The sequence below is a fragment of the Bombus flavifrons genome, chromosome 2, assembly GCF_040668555.2.
Source record: "Bombus flavifrons isolate JBK064 chromosome 2, iyBomFlav1_principal, whole genome shotgun sequence".
Classification (NCBI taxonomy): Eukaryota; Metazoa; Arthropoda; class Insecta; order Hymenoptera; family Apidae; genus Bombus; species Bombus flavifrons.
This window is the reverse complement of record NC_138443.1, coordinates 1,915,379-1,936,496: the sequence shown is the minus strand read 5'-3', so window position 1 is coordinate 1,936,496 and position 21,118 is coordinate 1,915,379. Positions and strand designations below refer to the sequence as shown.

At 34.6% G+C, this 21,118-nt stretch overlaps 1 protein-coding gene and 1 long non-coding RNA gene across 7 annotated transcripts in view; one reads left to right on the top strand and one right to left on the bottom strand.

Moving 5' to 3' along the window:
* The window catches only part of LOC138187806 (uncharacterized), a 53,930-nt gene that overhangs the window by 11,913 nt on the left and 20,899 nt on the right, over window positions 1–21,118 (bottom strand). For 5 of the 6 annotated variants that reach the window (XM_069129002.1, XM_069128968.1, XM_069128976.1 and 2 more), the window contains exon 2: window positions 10,188–10,451. In XM_069129002.1, the coding sequence (XP_068985103.1) occupies window positions 10,188–10,350 (163 nt within the window). In that variant the 5' untranslated portion in view covers window positions 10,351–10,451. Of the gene's footprint in view, window positions 1–7,545; window positions 7,787–10,187; window positions 10,452–21,118 lie in introns of those variants that run through there. The other variant, XM_069129011.1, reaches the window with a different exon arrangement.
* Window positions 24–1,614, top strand: LOC138187830 (uncharacterized). Its single transcript, XR_011175268.1, has 3 exons — window positions 24–504; window positions 807–1,026; window positions 1,322–1,614. It is a non-coding gene; the product is annotated as an uncharacterized LOC138187830 (long non-coding RNA).

Genomic DNA, 21,118 nt, shown 5'->3' with positions numbered 1-21,118 from the left:
TTTGCCATGAATAATATAATAATATTTACACTATATATATTCTCATTGTTATGATATAACAATATTATACAAATAACGAGAACCTATGTAATAGTACGAGTATATACTAAACTGAAGGTGATGCAACGTGAATTACTAAAGTTAACATTATGTAACAAACCACAAGCGTAAATTCAACGTACAAGCGTCGACTGAAATCGTGGAGAGAGGAAACATTTCACCTGTGAATCGAACTGTAATACCTATTTCAAAAACCTCGCAAAATATTATGAATGCAGGCAGCGTTGTCAATAGTTTCACTTTAACATAATTTCCGAATAGCCACAAGCACATCCTGTTGTGGTAACGACCCACCGCAAACAATGAAGAAAAAATACAGTCGAGTCAGTAGTTTGGGAAATGGAACGAATAAAAATCGTGAAATTTATGCTAATCGTTCACCACGTAAAAAATAACGACACATGATAAGTAAATAACGTGTATATACAGGGTGGTTGGTAACTGGTGGTACAAGCGGAAAGGGGGTGATTCTACGCGAAAAAAGAAGTCGAAAGTATAGAATAAAAATTTTTTTAATTTTTTTTTTTTTTTAATTTTTCCATCGAGACAACGATCTACAGTGAGATCCGTTATAACGAGACGCGATAAAGTGCACGCGTACCGAGCGAAGATTCAAAGTCGATTTTCTCGAAAACAAAGCCTCAAGCGACAAATTTTTATTCTATATTTTCGACTTCTTTTTTCGCGTAGAATCACCCCCTTTCCGCTTGTACCACCAATTACCAACCACCCCGTATATAAATAAGTACACTTTTTTTAGCATAAAATAGTAATACTGTTTACAGAACAATTGTAGTTTTTATTTTATTTGCACTTTATTTTATTCTGAAAATATATTGAAAAAATATTCATACAGAATTAATATAAAATACTGATTTTTCGATACTTTATTCTTGAAACACTACCTACGAGGAAATGACAAAAATCGTATATTTCTATTCGAAGTACTTATTTCTATGTTTGCGTGTGTTGAGGTTATTCGATGTGTAATCAGAGAAAACTCGTGGATAAATTGTAAGGCAGAAAATATATTTAAATATAAGTGTAATTATAAGTAAGAATACAATTTGAGCTGGTCCAGATCCGCACGCTAGCTGTGTTACCCAATAACTGAAAACCCCGAAGCCAACGTCGCCTGTCTACTGTTTATGGTCTGACTTCGTCGCAGTCTTTTGTCTACGCGCTGTCGATGGCTTCAGTGCTTGAGAAACTAAAAAGACCAGATGTAGAGTTTTCTTATAAGTGGTGACCACTTCAACAGCGTGCATACGAAGGATTCGGTAGGAAAGGGATACAAGATGGATTTTTTCTAAAGACGAGATAAATAGAGGAAAGGATATATTAAAACGTAGATCCTAGAGGACTTTATCTTCAATTTCCGCGTCTTTATGAGTGCCTATGAAAACGCGTTTTAACATTGGAAAACAGATTTTTCTATTAGAGTTTAATTTTACCTGCACTTTTCCACTTCTCTTTCATATTTCCTAATCCGGCTACGATCTTGAAATTTTGATATCTCAACTTTGTTCTCATTACAGCAAAGGAACAGAAACATTTCTAGAGTTTTAAGATCCAACATAAAATTTGCACTAGAATAATTTAATTTTCATATGCTATTCGAATTTCAGATACTTTTCAAGCTTGAAAAAATACAAAGGGGTAGGAATTGACCGAAACAACGCAGCAAGATTAAATTAGTGATTTTATCAGTTATACTACTTTTTTTCTTGACTCTTTAAATAACACACACTGTACAGGCTATACAATGATTTAGCGTTTCACTTAGTATTCGAAAAATTCCACGTAAACGACACAAAATTGACAAATCCAATTGTTGCAGGTTCCTGATTCTAACATACATACGTAAACAATTTGAAAAGTGATGGCTGGACGCATCGTTGCATTCGTCGATCGATCGTGCCACGAAAGGAAGACGTAAATGAAAGTGACGAAACGGGTCAGCAACGACATAATGGAGAACAGTAAATGGAATGGAGGATGTACTTTTTTCCGAGCAATGGGAAACGGTTTGCAGCGATATGTTCGTGTTGATGAACGATAACGACATGCAACTGAACCGGAAGCCAAGTAGACGCGCAGGCTTTCGTGTTGGTTAACAATATTTTCACCTAACGTGGCGACCACCTGAGAAAAAATGTTTCCACGTTGTGTGAATGAAAGTAACAAGATTAGATAGTCGACAGAAATAAACGAAGGACAAATTACGCATAAGAATCTTCTGCAGCCGCCATCGAAGAAGCTACCGTGTACTGTACCAGGACATTATAAATAATTCACGATGACACTCTAATTACGTTAGGAACTTTTATCAGTGGGAATCCATTTTTTACCTCGAATCATCGTAGACCCTGACCACCTTCAACCTTGTAGATACGATGGTTGAGGTACCTTGAATAATTAATTGTTATATCGGGTTGTTTTATGATTTTAATTTTACTACAGTTTTTCAAGGAATCGTCACTCTAATTCTTAGGTGTTCTATCTAGCGGAGGTTACATAGTCCGTAAACTAAGAAAACTGAGTTTAAAATTTATGGAGTATAATACTATGATAAGGAATCATGAGTTAAAAAAACTGAATATTTGTTGCTTTCTAAGTAGAATTTCTACCATATTACCAATGAATTAGTGTACTTTACGCCAATAAGAGATATGACGATATGGATAATTACATTTTTTTTTTTTTTTTTTTTAGAAACGAAGTTAAAGCAACGAAGGACTAGGGCAACGAATTGTTAATACACGTGGCCCCTCATTTCAATTGTATTAAAATTTCTCCTGAAGCATTAACGATCTTTTTGTCCAATTCTGTAAATATACTGAATATTGAATGCTTTGATATTTTCTACGCTCCCCATGGGTTGTACCGATTAACCCTTTTCCATCTATATCTCGCGATGTCGTTTATGCTTCGAGAGGCGTTTCTTTTCATTGACATACCAGACATTTCATCCGCGGATGTGAAAGGGTTAACGATCCTAAACTCATACCAGGACACCTCCTACGTTCAAAAATGTCTTGTTTCATTTTTCTTTAAACGTTGACGCGATATTTATGATGTATTAAGGTAAATATAATTGCGTACCATAGAATAGATAACTGTTACTAATACGATAAAAAATGTTTAGTACAAAAGTTACTAAAATTCATAGCGCATCAATTTGAAAAATTCTTTCATTCGCCATATGTACATATAACTATCATATTTTGACTTTTTCAATGTAAGTTTTACATTTTAGTCAGGCCTGTCGTTAAATATTGAAAACCAGATACGCGTGTTATCTCGTCCCTGGAGTCATATGAACGATATTGCGTCGCGAGATACAGTGTCTGTGAATGTGAATAGGTCAAACAGCGAAAGGATTAACAGACCTACTGGCTGGTTCGATGTTTTTGCCGCGTTACGCCAATGCAGAGCGACAGTGGTGCACGTGTACGCACTTTACACGCGCGTTCGGGTTAAAGTGTCTCGTTGAAGAGGACGAGATGGCAAGCTCGAGCATTAAATGACGAGCAGTCGGACATCTGCGGCTTCTCCCGTTTTCGCGTGCCACGCACGCTGATGATTGATGACAAGCGTCTGACACGCCTTAGGGAGCTGATACTCTCGCCTCGAAACAATCAACGATTCGATCACGATAGCCAGGCAGAGTGGAATCGATTGGCCGAATTGTTGACAATTTAAATTCAATGCACTTTAATGATATGGCACCCACAATACAGATGCATCGATGGAAATTAATTAGTCGCAATTGAAATATAAATAGACGGCTATGTCTGTGATAAATCTGATTTTCTAATAGAACTCGTTACCTTTTGTTGTAACTTCTATTTGAAATATATTATTAATCTTGAGAACGGTCTAAGTTAATGTGACTCTTCCTTTGTAAAGTAATAAAATGATAAAATTTAATTTTTCTTATGAATTGTATTCCTTAAATTAAAGCATCAATTGCATAATTATTAGCGACAGGAAATTATCTACTGTCATATCAATCGTCAGCTATTCTGATATCTTGGTATACATCATCAGAAATATATGTCGGAGATGAAAGAACATCGGGATTTCCCGGCTGGAATGTTGGGAAAAACCCCAATACCCTAATCCAGACTTTTACTATAGCTACACTTAATTAATAAAAATAAGAAATAGTTCTAATGTTTCAATCTGGCTTTGTGACGATGGGTTCGGCTTTATGAAGTGACATAGCGGGTCACTGGACGTAGCCACGGTCACGGGAGGGACGTGTACCTGACAGAGGTATGGAATGATTATATTAAGAATTGATAGAATTGAAAGATTATATTAAGATTGACCCGAGAAGTGGGGACAGGAAAATATAAGGGCAGTTTCATTTGGATCAGGGAGTTAGTTAAGCAGCTAGTTAGTTAGTTAGTTAGTTAATTGCTGATTGAGTTATCGAGAAAGTTATTCGAATCATGTATTACGTTGGTACTCGTCATCCCGTGGACCGTGGATCCGTTATCGAACCTGAATTCGTTGTCACCATCATCTTGACCATCCTATCGCCGCTATTACTCATAGCCTCTTGTAGTGTTCACATTCGTACCAATAAACATTAGCTACATCCGCGATGATAAAGTAAGTAAAGGATCATCGAACGCCCACAATTCCAATTCTTCTCCGACATATATGATTATTTTGTATTAAAGAAAGTTTTATCGTTTTATCTTACTTATGTAAAAATAGTTTTGCTGTCAGTACTTTACACCGAATGACATCATTTACATTTCTCATTTCTCAAATATTCGTAGCTCTAAGCTCCAAGTAGATTATTACAATATTAAAAAATTGTGAAATTCAGTTCTGACATAACAAAGATAATCGATTGACGACGATCATTTGTCGTCTGTTGCAAACAGGATACTACGTGCTTTCAGTGCAATGCATTTTGTGGATAGAATCTAGCATAGCAACGGAGAGGTAAGAGCTTCATTTGTATCTTTATATGACAGATTACAACAAAACCTTATGCATACTACTTTTAGTTTGCAATGGAAATAACAATAGTTGTTGAACTTTTAAATTTAAATACTGCAATCTGGAATACTAGGAATATCTATCAAAAAATTTATTGGTGAACTAGAAACTGTAATTTTAATGAAATACATATTCAATTATACACTGTATCTTGCGCTATGGTCCATTTTATGTCACAGATAATGTCCCGTATCACACGATACGAAAGTGAATATTACAGAAATTAAGACATTTACATATTTTCAATTTTTGTAATATTCATTATGTCGTATATATGCCTACATTCGTTTTAAACTGAGATCATTGGTCTACCGAAAAATTGTGTAGTCAACTGGATGAATTTCAAAATGCCAGTCCATTAATACCAGCAACTTTTTATGGAACACCATGTATAATGGAACTTCCATGCGGAATCAAAAATGGCCCAACGTTCGCTAACCGCGACGAGACCGCATAATCTACCCTTCAGGGGTAAAAACCGTCCTCTCCACCAGTAGAACCCCTTAAACCGCGTTCTCATGCAAACCGCTGCGCCACGCAGAACACTCAACAAAATCGTGCACGCCATTTACGACCGGAATGGCGTTTTCACATTCTAAATACGTGACTTCTGCACATTTCGTCTAATGTCCTCTAACGTCGTTGCAGATTTTCTACATTCATTTGCCTTTTTACTGCACTCAACCCGTTTCGCACAAAGATTTCATTCTTAAATCTGCAACACGTGACGAATATTCATTCTATTGCTTCGAAACGACACGGACAGCGTCATTCTGTGCAGAATGCTGGTCCGTTGGCGTTTTTATAATGACGGTCCATCAGCCTTTCCTATGCTCGATGACAATTCATCGGTCTTTTCAACACGCGTCATTTTGGATGAAAATCGTGTTTCCAAGGCTGCGATGTAAAATAAATGCTCGTGTCAGTGCTCTTAACAATGTATTCATTTTTATGTAAATAACGAGCAGCAACAATTTATCGAAGTTTTCAATACATTCGTCAGCGTTTTATCAGTCTTCTCGATGGGTTCAACAATTTTTCAGTTGAAATTATTTTTGAATATACAGCGGGAACAAAAATAGTTGGGTAACGAAAGTTTCGTTAAATACAGTCTGTTCATATAGAAACGTAAATATGAATTTCAATTATTTACTACATAATCTGTGTATTACGAGAATATACAGGGTGGTTGGTAACTGGTGGTACAATCGGAAAGGGGGTGATTCTACGCGAAAAAAGAAGTGGAAAATATAGAATAAAAATTTTTCGTTTGAGGCTTTGTTTTCGAGAAAATCGACTTTGAATTTTCGCTCGGTGCGCGTGCACTTTATCGCGTCTCGTTATAACGGAAATTTTTTATTCTATATTTTCGACTTCTTTTTTCGCGTAGAATCATCCCCTTTCCGCTTGTACCACCAGTTACCAACCACCCTGTATAATAAATAAAACTTAAGTATACAATATTAGTACTAGTAATTCGATTAACTTAACTCCACTATATGTCCACTTATTTTTGTTCCCAATTGTATATATATAATATACGATAAATATCTTTTTTAATGTTTTAAAAAATACGTGCGAAAATTATACGCGCGATTGTCCGCATGTAACGATGATACACCATAAAAAGAAATGTTTAAATGTTTCTAAGAATTTCAATCGCATTAGCTTCTAGCTGTTCATGTGGGAACACGACTTTATGTAGTTTTGTTTCCCTTCGTATGTTGTATTGTGTTTGTATTTGGGCATATGTTATGGATCAACCAACGTCGTGTGCTATGGCAGAGGAAAAGAGTGGGCGAAGCTGCCTCGTTCTGAGAAGCAGCAGTTCTGAGCGTTAAAACAAGCATGTGCTAAAACTTTCTCAACAAATCCTGTATCTTCCTTGTCATTCTAATTTAAATCATACGTCAATCTAAAAGTCTCTAAATTTCGCTATATTTCTTGACATCATCCCGTATATTTTTAATATAAAAATTTCGGTCGACAAATTTTTTATTTCATTTAACTTTGTTTTACTTTAAATTTTTTATTTACTTAACTTTAACAACTTTTAATTATTTAATATTTAATTTAAATTTTAATAAATCCCAATACAAAAATTTGTAATTTAACGTCACTGTTTCATAATGCAAAATAATTAAAACGCATACAAACTGTTTGTCTTATCTGAAAATTTGTAATTAAAAATTCCTAAATTACATGTTACATTCTCAATCGTAATTAAAAAATTAAACTGCATATCATTATGATCGAAAATGATTGAACATAAAGACTTTTAATTACTATCCTTTCCGATTAATTTTTTAACAAATTTAAAAATACACGCTTGCCTTAAGTTTAGTTTAAACATAGCTAGAAATTTATAAAAGAAACGTAGCAGGGAACTATTCCAAACTTCGTTTGAAGTACCTTCTGCTATTTCCAATCTACGTTTTAACAGATCTAAAAATGCATATATACCTTATGTTTCATTTAGAAATAGTTGACAGTCTACAAAAGAAACGTAGAAGAGATCTGTTTGAAGTCCAATCTCTCTATTATTTCCCATTCATTGCAACTCTTTCGTCAAAGGACTTGCATAAAGCGACGAGTTATTCGTGTCATTCGTTCCATTCGAGACTGAAACTGACTTGGAACTTCTTGGTAACATGCTTGTTAGGTTGACGTCAGTCATGGTAGCCGATGACATATGTTTGACATACTGTAACAGATTTTCTTTTGAAACGACCGGAGACTGTGATAATAACGTGGCGGAACACAGATAAGAAAAAGGATGCGCCGACAGAAACTCAAAGCACTCCTGTGGATTCAGCGATGACATGAAAGTGTCCAACTGCAAGGTGCACCCGTTCTCTAAAGAATCTCGAGAAAACGTCACGGAACTGTAGGATTTTTACCATTTTTACACCAACGAATGGGAGAAAAACTTTCAGTGGAACAAAAATGAGAAAAGTTTCGCAAATTACCAGCTTGTCACCGCGACATTATTTTTTCCTGCCACGTTTTCACCTTTCGAAACTTTCCAACGCGTAGATATTTTTTACCGTATACAAATTATTACACTCGTCGCAATTTGCTCGGCGCACGGTAAAAATGTTAACTGAAGTTCTATCATAACAGAATACCATGTAATGAAAGGGTGTACAGAATCACAGTAATGAAACGAAAAAGCAGCTAGAAACTGAAATAACAAATTGTAAAGAAACAGAACGCGATGAAATTACACGGGTAAAGTAACAAAATTGCAAAGACCAGCACGAAATTATAACAGTACAATTATTTATTTATAATTTTTACACAGGCGCAGAATATGAGATTGGTAGAGCGCGACGAAATTTGATTAAGAACATTACGAAATCGAATAGTTGGGCTTATTGAGAATACAGGCAGGCTTATGCATCACTATGTTATTGTTACAATTTCGTTTCATGTGTGTGTATAAATTACGTCTGTGTATAAATTACGGCACTATAAAAAATTGCAAAAATGAAAATAAAAATTGTGACAATGAAATAAAAACATAAAAATGAGAAAGATCATTGGTAATTTGAAAAATATGTCGAAGTAAAATAGTCAAATCGCTGGATGATAAACATAATGTGGTCAGAAAAAATGACAAAGCGCAATAAGATGAAATTAATAAAATAAAAGATTGCAGAAATTGCCATAGGAGTTACGATAATAAAATAGGAACTTGACAGCAATGACTTCCCGTCATTTAAAAGTTGTACAAAGTATCTCGATAAAATAATCGCGAATTACATAGTAAATATATACGATGTCGTTAAAAAAAAGCGTAATAGTAATATAATTACGCTAATAGAATGAAGAATAATATGAAAATTGCAATAATACTATAGAAATATAACGATGTTATTAAAGACTATTGGTTAATTCAAGAAATACGTATTTTGGTAAAACAGTCGCGTAATTAAATGGCAAACGTAACTCGTTAGAAAGCGATCTAGAGGCTCGATAAATCATCGTTCCAAATATTAGGTGATACTGTGACGTTTCTGCGAGTACCTGGTAACTTGTCAAAGATCGTTACGAAAGAACGGGTTGTTCGAACGTGCCGTAAAAAGGATAATTAATGACGATAACGGTGAAGGGTGAAGATAAAACGGTCCGCTCGATAGGAAGTTCGTTCAAGGATGTAACGTTGCCCGTAGGAAGGTTGCACAGCACGCAGCGTAAATAACGAAGAGTTATGAATCGCAAAAGTCCGTGCCCGTGTTGCGATCGATTCCCAGTTAAGTAACTTTTAATTAAAACGCTTCTTTCCAGCATCCTTCCTGGTCCTTCCAACCGAAAATTTCCATTATCCTCAACTTCAATACAAATGAAAATTATGATCCGAAAAGCAGATTTAACTTAATGATAACGTCCAAATACAAATTTAATTTAGCTTCTCTAACTTCAAAGAGCCAGAAAACCAAGGGCTCTCGTCGAAAACTGGAAATCATATTGATGGCGTCCCTGTTCTAAATATAGAAGAAGAGGAAATTCCGTTATTTCTTCTCGGCAATAGAACTTGGTAAATTAATTTGTTAAGTTTATATCTAGTTTCGTATTCAGTATCCTTGTTCTCGTTTCGATAAATAGCAAGATTTTTAATATTCAAGCTTCAGCGTAAAATTGAACTTGTGAATTGAAGTTTGTCCAACCTATTGAATATTATAACAGGCGCAACATTTTAAATATTTTACATGTTTTCACTTTTATAATTCCTATAAATACATAAAAATCCGCGGTCTACTGATCGAGAATATATAAAAGAAAATATATTGTTCCTTTCAATATTACACACAATAGGATATATCTTCGCTAAGGTTAGACGTCTCAATATAACTCGGAGGAAAAGGCGCCGTCGACGCATATATTCAACAGGAAGGAATTATATCTGATATAAATACTCTGCTCCTTCAAAGCGCCTTTTTATACATCGAGTTTCCCCTGCGTTAAATTATACGTTGAAAGAAAGGAAAGAAGGGAGGAAAAAAAAAGGGTTGATCGTGAAAAGCGACCGCCTCGACCTTCACCCTGGGAGCGCAACACGTGTAGCGAAAGGTACGTTAATAATAAATAACGTATCGACTTACCGGTATGATCAGTGTGTCGTTGATGATTCCTGACGTATGGAGGTGCTGGATGCCTGGTCTGCATGTTCCAGTAGGAGTTTCGACTGTTCCCAAAATTATTGACTCGCGGCTGTTGCGAAGGCGAAGTCTGCTTGCAAGGTAATCTGGCCATGGCAGTCATCATTTTCTTCTACACCCACACTCGCGATCGAATTAATCACTTCATCGGTGCTCTGCTTTGTTGCGTCGTCGTTTCAACCCCATTTTCGAGTGACCGTTTGCTCGCTGAAAAAATTAACAGATTAATTATCCAAAATTGGCACGAGCTCGAGTGGATTCACGCCGTTTCAATTTTGTAACCTTAAACGTCTCGTTTTATTTAATCTTCGTCACCGATTATACGAAAAAGAGCGACTTTATTACGATACAACCAGATTATTACGCAATTACTGTCAATGATAGTGTGAAGGTATCGGTGTATTCATATGTTGATAGAATTAAATTGAAAAATTGTTATATGAATCCCTATTCAACAAGAAGCAATTTATTTTTGTATAATAAATATCGTTTTCCAACGAGATTTCAAAGTCATAAAATATTCAACGATTGTTTCTATCATTTTGTTCACACAACTTTGGTCTATTTATTTTCTTCATTGATTTGATCTTCTTAAAGTAATTACATTCTATTTCTGTAAACATGTATTTTTCTTATGATATGAACTGGATGAAATTATCATGAAACAACAAGTATATCAGACCTTTGGTGATCTACAATCAATGAGCTTATAAGATCACAAAAGAAGAAATATAGGTATCGATCCAATTTTCATTTTAAAACGAGAAAATAATTCTGAGTAATATTTTATGTATTTTGCATATTGCATACGACATTTTGGCATCTTTAAATTTTCCACAAACGCAGAAATATCTGTAGTCCATTATTCATATGCTGAGATAACAAAATTGGGGAGTTTACAAAAAGTGAAGTTGATTAGTTTTGCTTGCAACATATGAATTTGTGATATTAACAATTTATAATCCAATGTAATACCATGGTATGTGGTGGCGACTGAATAATATTCGAGACGAAATCGTGCGAACCGTGTCGCGATCGTAGCACAATTCAAACAGCGGTTGTAAATCAAACTCAATACCAAGTGAAAGCATGTCGAAGCATCTCCTTAACAGATTACTCAGCTGTGTAACCGTTCTGTTCTAGGAAAATATGACACACGTGGTGAAAGCGATCGGACGACCGTTCCAAAAGTAAAGCAAAACTAAAATTAGATATCCATAGGAAATAAAATGGTAGACAGGTTCACTATTTTTCAAAAGCTCTTAGTTTGTGCTTTTCACCATGAATGTAGATAAGACTGTTCTAACGACGTTTTGATAAATCGTTTGACGATACGTTGTGCAAGATAATTGAAGTGGATGTGATAAATCGTAGCGATTTGAGGCATCAAAATAGAAAAAATCGATGAAATAAAATTTCAAATTGTATGGGTAGAATAATTCCTTTCATAAACATGAAAAGATAGATACGATTATTATTTTGTCGTTTGTGAAATCGTGACATTTGGTTACTTTAACTGACACTTTCTATCGCGTTTCAAAGTAAAACGAATTAATAGAGGATTCCTGCTATGTCAATGGCGTTCTTTTCTGTATATATAGAAGGGATAATTAAATATCGATTTTGTCTTTTGTTCTTTAATCTGATTATATTTTTGTACTAACTAACGTATACACGTTATGACCTTACCTTAAAGACATTCAGATAAAGATATCGAAAAGTAAATACATGGTTTATGGGATGTCGAAAGCAGGAAAATCTGTTGATCAGATCGTTGAAACGAGATGTAAGGACGAAACATTAGGTTGTCAGGCGATTGGTCTATCCATCAAACAATTTAAAATACCCACAATGTACGTTAAATTAGGTTAAATGGAGTAGCTTTTTATCAATACGTAATCTAAGGCTTATTCCTTTAGAAACAAGAAAATTAAATTTTATAGGTAGTAATAAAACATTGACATTTTGTATAGAATAAAACAAATACTATCGATAGTAAATACTTCAATATATTTCTGAAGCTTTCTTAGTGACTCAGCAAACAATCTAACTTTTTCAATTTATGCCATAAAATTAATGAGTTTCGCAATTACTATTTAAAAATACTGTAGTTTAACAGTAATCATCGATAATCTTCTAATGTTACTTACTACTTATAGTTCACTGATTTTACTCGTTAATCACAACTTTTTGTTCCAATAAGTGGATTCAATCAACAGGAGTCCACTTAATGAGACGCTAATTCATTCGAATAAGTGGAGTTCGGATAAATGGAGTGTCACCGTTATTCGAACTCATGAAAAGCAGAAAATATTAGAATATTCGTTATTGCCAGGTGAGTATGTACCGCGGACCATAAATGGCACTCCAAAATCTCAATTCGTCACATCTTGAAAACGCAACAGCATCAGACAGGCGAAAGAAACTGACAATTTGTTTTATCGCCGCCAATTTTTCCATGCCAGTTTGCGACACACACCGTTACAACTGTCTGACTCACGAGTCATTTATTTTCTTTGAGATCCTCGGCTACGCGCAAAAATTCCATCGCAATGATCATTACCGATCGCACTGAAAATTCCCTCTCGTCGCCTTGCCATCGGTTTTATACGGAAAGACTCCTGGAAGCGACGATTTCTCGGTAGCGGCGTGCAATCTCGTAAATGACACGGACGAATAAAGTCATAAGGGACTCGCGAGCACGGAATCAAAGTCGAATGACTCGAACGATGGCCAGCGCGAGCTCGTTTATCATCCAACGAGAAATATTATCATTCCATAGGAAAGCGTGTTATTTCGACGACGATAATGACAATCGATATAAAAGCAACGGATGTGCAATTTAGAATAAAAGCCGTAAAAAAATAGCAATTAGCTTGAAGTAAACTAGTAAAAAGATAATTGAAAAGTGAAGGGATAAAGTAAGGAATTTCACAAAATAGCTTTATTGGAAAAAATTAAATTTCGATACTTTGGTCTGTCTCAAAAGAAAACAAAATTCGATTCAACTGTATTGTTAATAATATGAAGCCTATATGTACCTTGATTAAACGTCATAAAACACAATGATTAATAAAGTATCAATTATTTTACATTTAATTATATCCGTGTTTTGTGTGATATTTCCTGCTTCTCACCAGTACACCAAATCTTTAACGTTATCTTATAGAGATATTTGAGATATTATTATCACTATGATTTGATAGTTCTGCAGTCCCTGTTCTCACAAACAAAATGTCTAATGAAATGGAAAAGAACAAAAAATTGTGCGAACATTGCTTGCTTTCTCTTCTTCAAAGTACAAGATCCATTCTATCCTAGTTTTTAAAACGAAGTAAATAAATTACGATTTGAAGAAAATTCCAACAACAAAGAATTAGACAATTAGAAGTAATTAGTGGGAAACTCTATATGCTATCAAACATTCAGCCACCATAGATAAACTGAATAGTCCATAGCAAAGCTTAGCTATTAACGACTCAGTTTACCTACGTTAATTACTAAAATCCGTTACTATATTCATTCACAAACGTTTGATAACGATCACACTAAATATACAGGTTTGTTATTATAATGGATAATTGTTGTTATTTCTATACTCAGAGGTAGGATCACAATAGTTATTATGTTATTGAATGGATAAATCTATCACACCGTTGTGAGCCAAAAAACCTTTATTGCACGCGCTTACAAAAACTAGGGATAAAAACAAAAAAGCATCTTAAGCCTGTAAATAGGATTGTAAATAGGATTATCTTCTAGTTACTATTTCTTATAACTAACGCATCTGCATATGGGTGGCGAGCACGAACTCACGTTGTCATTTGCAACAATAATTAACTGTTTCATTAACCTTGTAATTTCTGAAAATTATTATTTATATCGAATGTCTCATAATTCCTATTGTTTCGAACTTTACCAACATAATCATGATAGCGTCTCATAACAATGGCAATGATAACCAAATTCCATTTGTTTCCTAAATTCCATTTTTGTTTTAATTATCCTCATAAAAATATGAACTTGCATAAATATTCTCGGTTTAATAAAGAAATTTCGGAACGTTTCTGTGTATGTCTATATAACATTTTCTTCGAATTTATAGCCAGATAATTCGACAGAATCTAGCTGACAAATAAATACTGAAATACCCTGTACATCGTTTCCTGTATGTTTATCTCTTTTTTCTAAAAAAGAATGCAGTTTACCAGTAAGCCCCTCGCTCGTTAGTAAAATCAAAGTCAAGCAAGTCATCGTGAACCGATAGCGTCAGCTTGGCCGCCTATCTGGCTAGGAGGAACAAGTTATCAATTCGTTGGAAACTCTGTTGTTTCGTGGAATGGCACCAGAGCCACAGATCGAACCGAGTTTACGCCTGCCAAGTAAGTAAGTCTGTCTTTACGGCTTTGCACACTGACAGAGGCCACGGGAAAGAGACATGCAGTCTAGGATAAAGGCTGGAAGATAAACAGCGACCGATGAATCACCCTCGCGACCCGGTCGTTCTACAAAATTGCGTATCGACGAGAGAAGAAGGGGGTACCACATTGTTTAACTGGCGAATATTATCGTACGCTGAGAAATGCCCGGAGGAATATAAATGAGATCGCCTCTGGCACGTCGAACCACCAGTACCAACAACATCTGTTCGCAACAGCGTGTGCTCGCTCGAAAACCGATTTCTCAAACATTAGCGACGCGTTATCTGTCAGCTGTTCTAGGCGAAATGTCCAGGTAGACATTATCTGATAGAGGAAGTACGTGGAGTGACAGTGGAATTGTCTTCTATAAAGTTTCCATCTGATAACACTTTTACGCCAAACCTTTTCTGCCGTAGTCAGGAATTTCAAGACTTCGTTGTATTCGGGATATTTTTATTTGAAATGAAAGTAATTACTTCCAGATATAACTAGACTGTGGCTTTTATACACATGATTAGAAAAGATACATAAAACGTACAAAGAACGGTACTTATTTTGTAGAATATTTAATATAAAATGTTCAAGGAGATAGAGGGTTGAAAAGTGTATTATAGTAATTGTGCAAAGTGGTGATTTGGTATATTTCTTATTTTTCTACATCTGAGTGCACTGTAGTCCGTACTATTATATGTATTAGCGTACTATTGAAAGAAAAATTTGTCTTGAAAAAATTACATTGTGAAGCAAAGATAACTTAAATGAATATTTGGTAGTTTAATTAAATCTTACAAAGTTTGTGTCTGTTGTTGCAATTCGAATCTTTTAACTGTCAAACAACTAATATTTAGATTGAAAATTATTCAAGGAGATTATAAACCCTTTCATATTCAAATACATATATTCAAAGTACATACTTTAATAAGCCATAATTTTCCTTCTCCGAAGTCTGCTTTACCTTCTCTTATTTTTTAATCTAATTAATTACTTCCCTACCACTACAGCTAAAGGTTCAGTAACAAAATTTGTTACCAGCATTTCGAAACGAAAAAGGTATGTTAATATAACTCACAAGGTCTTCGATAATTGCGATGCTAAGCAGTGTATTTTTAGACACAGACACGAATTGAAAGTTTACGTGTGTCGGCTTAAAACCAGTTTTTCGAGTTAAATGTCTTCGAAATTGTGAAACCTAGACATTCGATCAAATATACTCTTTACTCTTCTAAAAACTGAATGGACGGAATGTTTTTTATTGTTTCTATTTCAAATTATATCTATCGATTAAAGTGGGAAAGCAAAAGAAAACGGAGCAAACACAATTCCCATTAAATTCATGAATATTTGAGATATTAATGACCATTGATGAGATAGTACGCTCTTTCATAGCAAAAGTATCAGTAACAGTTTGTAATTACCATTAAATACCAATTATCAATGACTACTAGGAAAAAAGAACTTCTTACATTTATTTGAATTAACCATAACTGTGAATGTTTATGCATTTACAAAAATGTTAAAGGTAACAAAATGTACAAGATGTATTAAAATATAGAATTATAATGCACTGCCTCTCATAATTACGAAACTACCCTAAAGCTTTCTATTTTTTCTACTTGGGGATCTCCATAAAACGAAGCTTTCAAGAATATGTCTCTCTGATCGATGACATTTTAAACACACGTGTAACTCTCGTTTGATATACGTGTACGCATGTAAATATGAGGATCGCTAATTTTGTCCCTCAAAGGCCTCTATCGTGTTCTTGCATCGTGAAAGCTTTTCCTTTGACTCTGACATCGTCATAACATGATAGCGGAGACCTTCGTCGCCAAACATAAATTCCACTTTATCCATGAACGTGAGAAAACTCTGTTTGTAATCGCAGCATCCTTTCCGAGAACTCAGCAGTACAAAAATGAAACGAAGCAAGGGTATGCGGAAAATGCAAAACAAATACGGAAAAGAATAACAAACGGATTACTGAATCTAATCGTTTGACAATTCGAACACGGCGATATTCGATAAAATCATAATCATTTTGAAAAGATATATACGAACCATTCTTTTTTTATTTCTCAGATGAAATTTGTATGCTCCTTTTAAGAACGTGTAATTGAACAAGTTAATGATTAAATTACACATTAAACAATTTTGTATAGCAAAGAGCTTTTGAAATTTAAATGTATATTCAGATTGACAGTAGAAATACTTTTCAACATTCTGTTATATTCTAGTATTTTAACCTCTTGAAGAATGTTGGTAGATATACATCATATACGCGTTATATGTATATTTAGATTTCCTTTAATTCAAGCTTAATTTCAAAAGATATAATTAACGTTGTTGTGAATAAATGTCATCGAATATAACTCATATGAAAGCTTTTTTATGAATAATTTTAATTTATACGACAGTTTGATAAATTAAATGCAGCGATCTTCTTCATAGATATCAAAAGAGTGAAATTACTTTTTCAAATATATATAAATATATATAAACAATATTCAAATATACAAACCATTTCTTTTATTTCTCAGATAAAATGGGAAAATTTGTACGCTCCTCTCAAGAACGTGTAATTGGGCAATTTAATTATTAAACTACATATTAAACAATTTTATATAGTAGAGAGGTCTTTTGAAGCTGAAGTATGTATTTAAGTTAAAAGCACAGGTTCCTTTTAATATCCAGTTATATTTTAGCATTTTAAACTCTTGAAGGATGTTGGTAGGCATACATTATATTCGCACTATATGTATATTTAGCTTTTCTTTAATTCAAGCATAATTTCAAAAGATATAATGAATCTTGTTACGAATAAATGTCACTGAATTTATGAAAGCCTTTTATGCATAATTTTAATTCAAGAGAAGAAACATTATTTTTCTCGACGAAACAAAGGAAAGGAATAACAATCGCCCCTTTCTAACCTTAATAAATTTATCCCTCTGTAACAAGGTTAATAGCTTGGTAACATTGCAAACATTATTTAATCACTTAATTGTTTACAAAATTAAAAGTATAATACAATAATAAATAAATCTATCTAATTTTGTTATCTCTATTATTATTACTATGTTTATGTTATATTATTACCTTTTTATTATTTAATTTTATTAATTTCAACATATTCCTCAGCATTTATTCTCCTTTTACATTTGCAAAGGTGATGAACGCTGCAAGTCCACAACGTTCAAGTGATAAACGACGTAATTAGTAAAATTAACGCGTTTCTTTGTTTCTATTGGAAAGCTTCACCTCTGACGCTTAGATCGTTTACCATTTCAATTTCATGATTCGCTTTCTTCCCTCGCTCGAACGAATAAAATCCTTCCGGAAAGAAGGTCTTCGATATTCATTGGAAACTATATATTGGCCAGCATGAAGAAAGACGAAACGTGTAGGTACAAGACGCGTTCGTTACGGTAATAGTTTATCGTGAAACGTGCCACGGACTACCGTTTCGTTCCTGAACGGTGAATTTCTCATTGGAAAATGAGCTCGTTCGATTCGACCAAGCAAAAAGACTGCGAAACGGCTCGCGCGACCACGCACGCCGAAGAACAGGAACTAACGAGCACTCGAGTCCCTAACACGCGTCGAGATTTAATGCTCGTTACGATAACTCCGACCGTTTGAAGAGTATTCGCGGAAGACGCGTCGAGATTTAACAAAATTTCACGGACGACGACCTGCGTAAATGGTGACATCATACATATTCGTAACGCAAAAATTATTATAAACGAGTGTCTTTAATTTGTAGGAGAAATGGCATTCAGATGGAAATTCTGATGAATATTAAAAGAAACTGAAATTTATCGAATGTGAATGCTGTTAATTTTAGCGGAAAGTTAACGACATAGCAAGTTAAAATGTTGAATGCTTTTTTTATTAAGCAAGTTAGGATATTGAAATACCTGCTGCTTTATGAAGCAGGTTGGAGCGTTGAAACACTTTTTTATGAATTCAAAACATTTATACATTCTTGGTCGATCGTACACTATCGCTCAAAAGTATCTGGATATTCGCTTATTTTTGCCAAAATATAATTTAAGTTTCACAAGTGAAAATTAAAGGGAACGATGACCGTAAATCACATGTAGCAAAAGCGAGGAATCATAAGTCATTAAATTTATCTGTACACTCACATTAAATTCCATTGAAAAGAAAAATAAAAACGCTGTATGTCATTAAGAAAAATCGAGAAAACGAAAAAGGAAAAACATTAGAAAATATCAGGCAATATCAAAAAATTGAAATGAAAGCACGAATTCTCGTCATACTTCAACTTCTACCTCACGGCAACTCACTCATGTCACAATTAGTGCATCTTTCAGAGACGAGATCCTCTAATTATTTGGAGCGGTGTAACGTACCGAATCATCGTAAGCCCACGGCCACGAGCAACTCCAATAACGTCTCGTTTTCACGCACACTTATTTGCTTCGGCGAGTCCTCAAGGGCAGAAAGCTTACAACCCGCGACGCTCGAATCCACAAACCGGACAGAAATTCAGGAAACGGCCTATCAGATTGTCGAGAATTTTCCCCAACGTTTCATCGGATTTCCGCTTATTTTAACCGATACCAAATCTGCTAAAAAGATAAAAATGGTCAAACGATGACTCAGTCGAACCTCCTAACTCTCAAAATCGCACGTTTCTAGTACAGAAAACGGGACAACGATGACAAAGCTGCGTTATCTGTCGGCAAGGAAAAGGACCATTACGGAACTTACATCTATTTTTTTGTAACTGTCGTCAAGCATATACATCGATGAACTGAAAAGCATTGTAGAGAACTGTAGGAAAGTAAAGAACGTTATTGCGTTTAAGTAATTAAGATAAATTTATCTATAGAAACATTTTGATGGCTTCATTAATAGGAGAAGAGTAATGGTGTCATACAAAATGGCAATCTTCAGCGCAAAATTCAAAATCTGTGAATATGATCTTTAACTTATTGGTATATTTATTTTTTCAGACTAAATATTTCCGCGCATAATATTTTTAATTTTTTCTACTAGTATTATATTTTGTATTATTTAAATTTTATCATTTCTCAGCCAAAATTGTTATTTTTATCTTCAACATCTTCAATTTCTCTCATGCAAAGCAAATATTTCTCATTAATAATTATTCTACATTAATTTCAAAATTTATAGTAGGACAAAATTTATAGTAGTTATTAATACTGTTTTCAGCTGCTGCTTTATCGTGAAAGAACTTCTCCCTTCGTGAACAGACTTGTTCGTGTTGCTCGATTAAAATGGTCGATTGTGGTTTGTCCAGCGACATGTACGCAGTGCACGCAAACGCGTGCAGGTTCGTGCAAAAAGCAAGATAAAGTCTTGTTTATAATACCAACGGAAGACAACATATATATTTTCCAACAATTATTGTATCAGAAAACGTACAAGACAACGAATTTTTTACTCCTGATGTAAGAAGATATATTTATTATCTTTCGCAGAAAATCGTGGAAGGTCTTTAAAAAGCATCGCTATGAATATAAACATCTTTAGAACGGTTGGCAACAGGTACGATGCAAAAAAAGGAAAAAAGAATAAAAGAGCGAATAGCGAGACATGAAGTCGCACGTAAATGTCGAAGAAATGAGCGTGATCCATCGATCCTTTGTATTCGTTCCTTTCGATTTTCTTCGCCATTTATATTTATTTCATTCATCACATTCATGGCATAGGTTAAAAACCAAACATCTGTAACCTTGGTACATTGAAAGAAAGAAGATATGCTTCTACCAAGAAAACCTTAATTTCAGAGAATTAACTTGAATTTCAAATTACACAAAACGATGTACATATCGCTAAATATAAATTGCGTGTAATGTTTCAACTTTTAATGTTTTAATGTCTCAACAATAATGTTTCGTATTTTAGACATGATATTAATGCACTAAATACCAATTTTCAACTTCCATTCTCGCACCGAAGAACACCATAAGACAGCGAGCTAATGAAAACCTACATAAATTCAAGATATGTTGTAACGAAAATCTACGGATCGGTCGTTTTAACAGATTTATGCAAATGATCTCACGTTATCACGAAGAAAAACGAGCGTTCTCGGCTCGACCTAAATAAATTGCGATCGAACAAACGAGCACGAGTCGTGTTCCCTTGAGTTTCGTTCGCCAGGCGAATTTCCTAGCCGTCTAATATATCGGTTAGTAGCGGCTGCGAGAGATTAATTATCTAAGAATTAATTCAGAGAAAAATTCCCACCGAGCTCGTGCGGATCCTCTGACACCGAAGCGCAGGATTCATTTGGTCGCGAATGTTACGAGTTTCCGCCGAACTGATTATTTAGAAGCCTCCTGGGAAAAAAGACGCGATGTGAGATGCGCTTAAGGAGGCGATAATATCAGCGAATATATGTCCGTATATTCTCCGATGCAGCCGACGAACGGGATCCCAGCTTGTATACGGGCAACT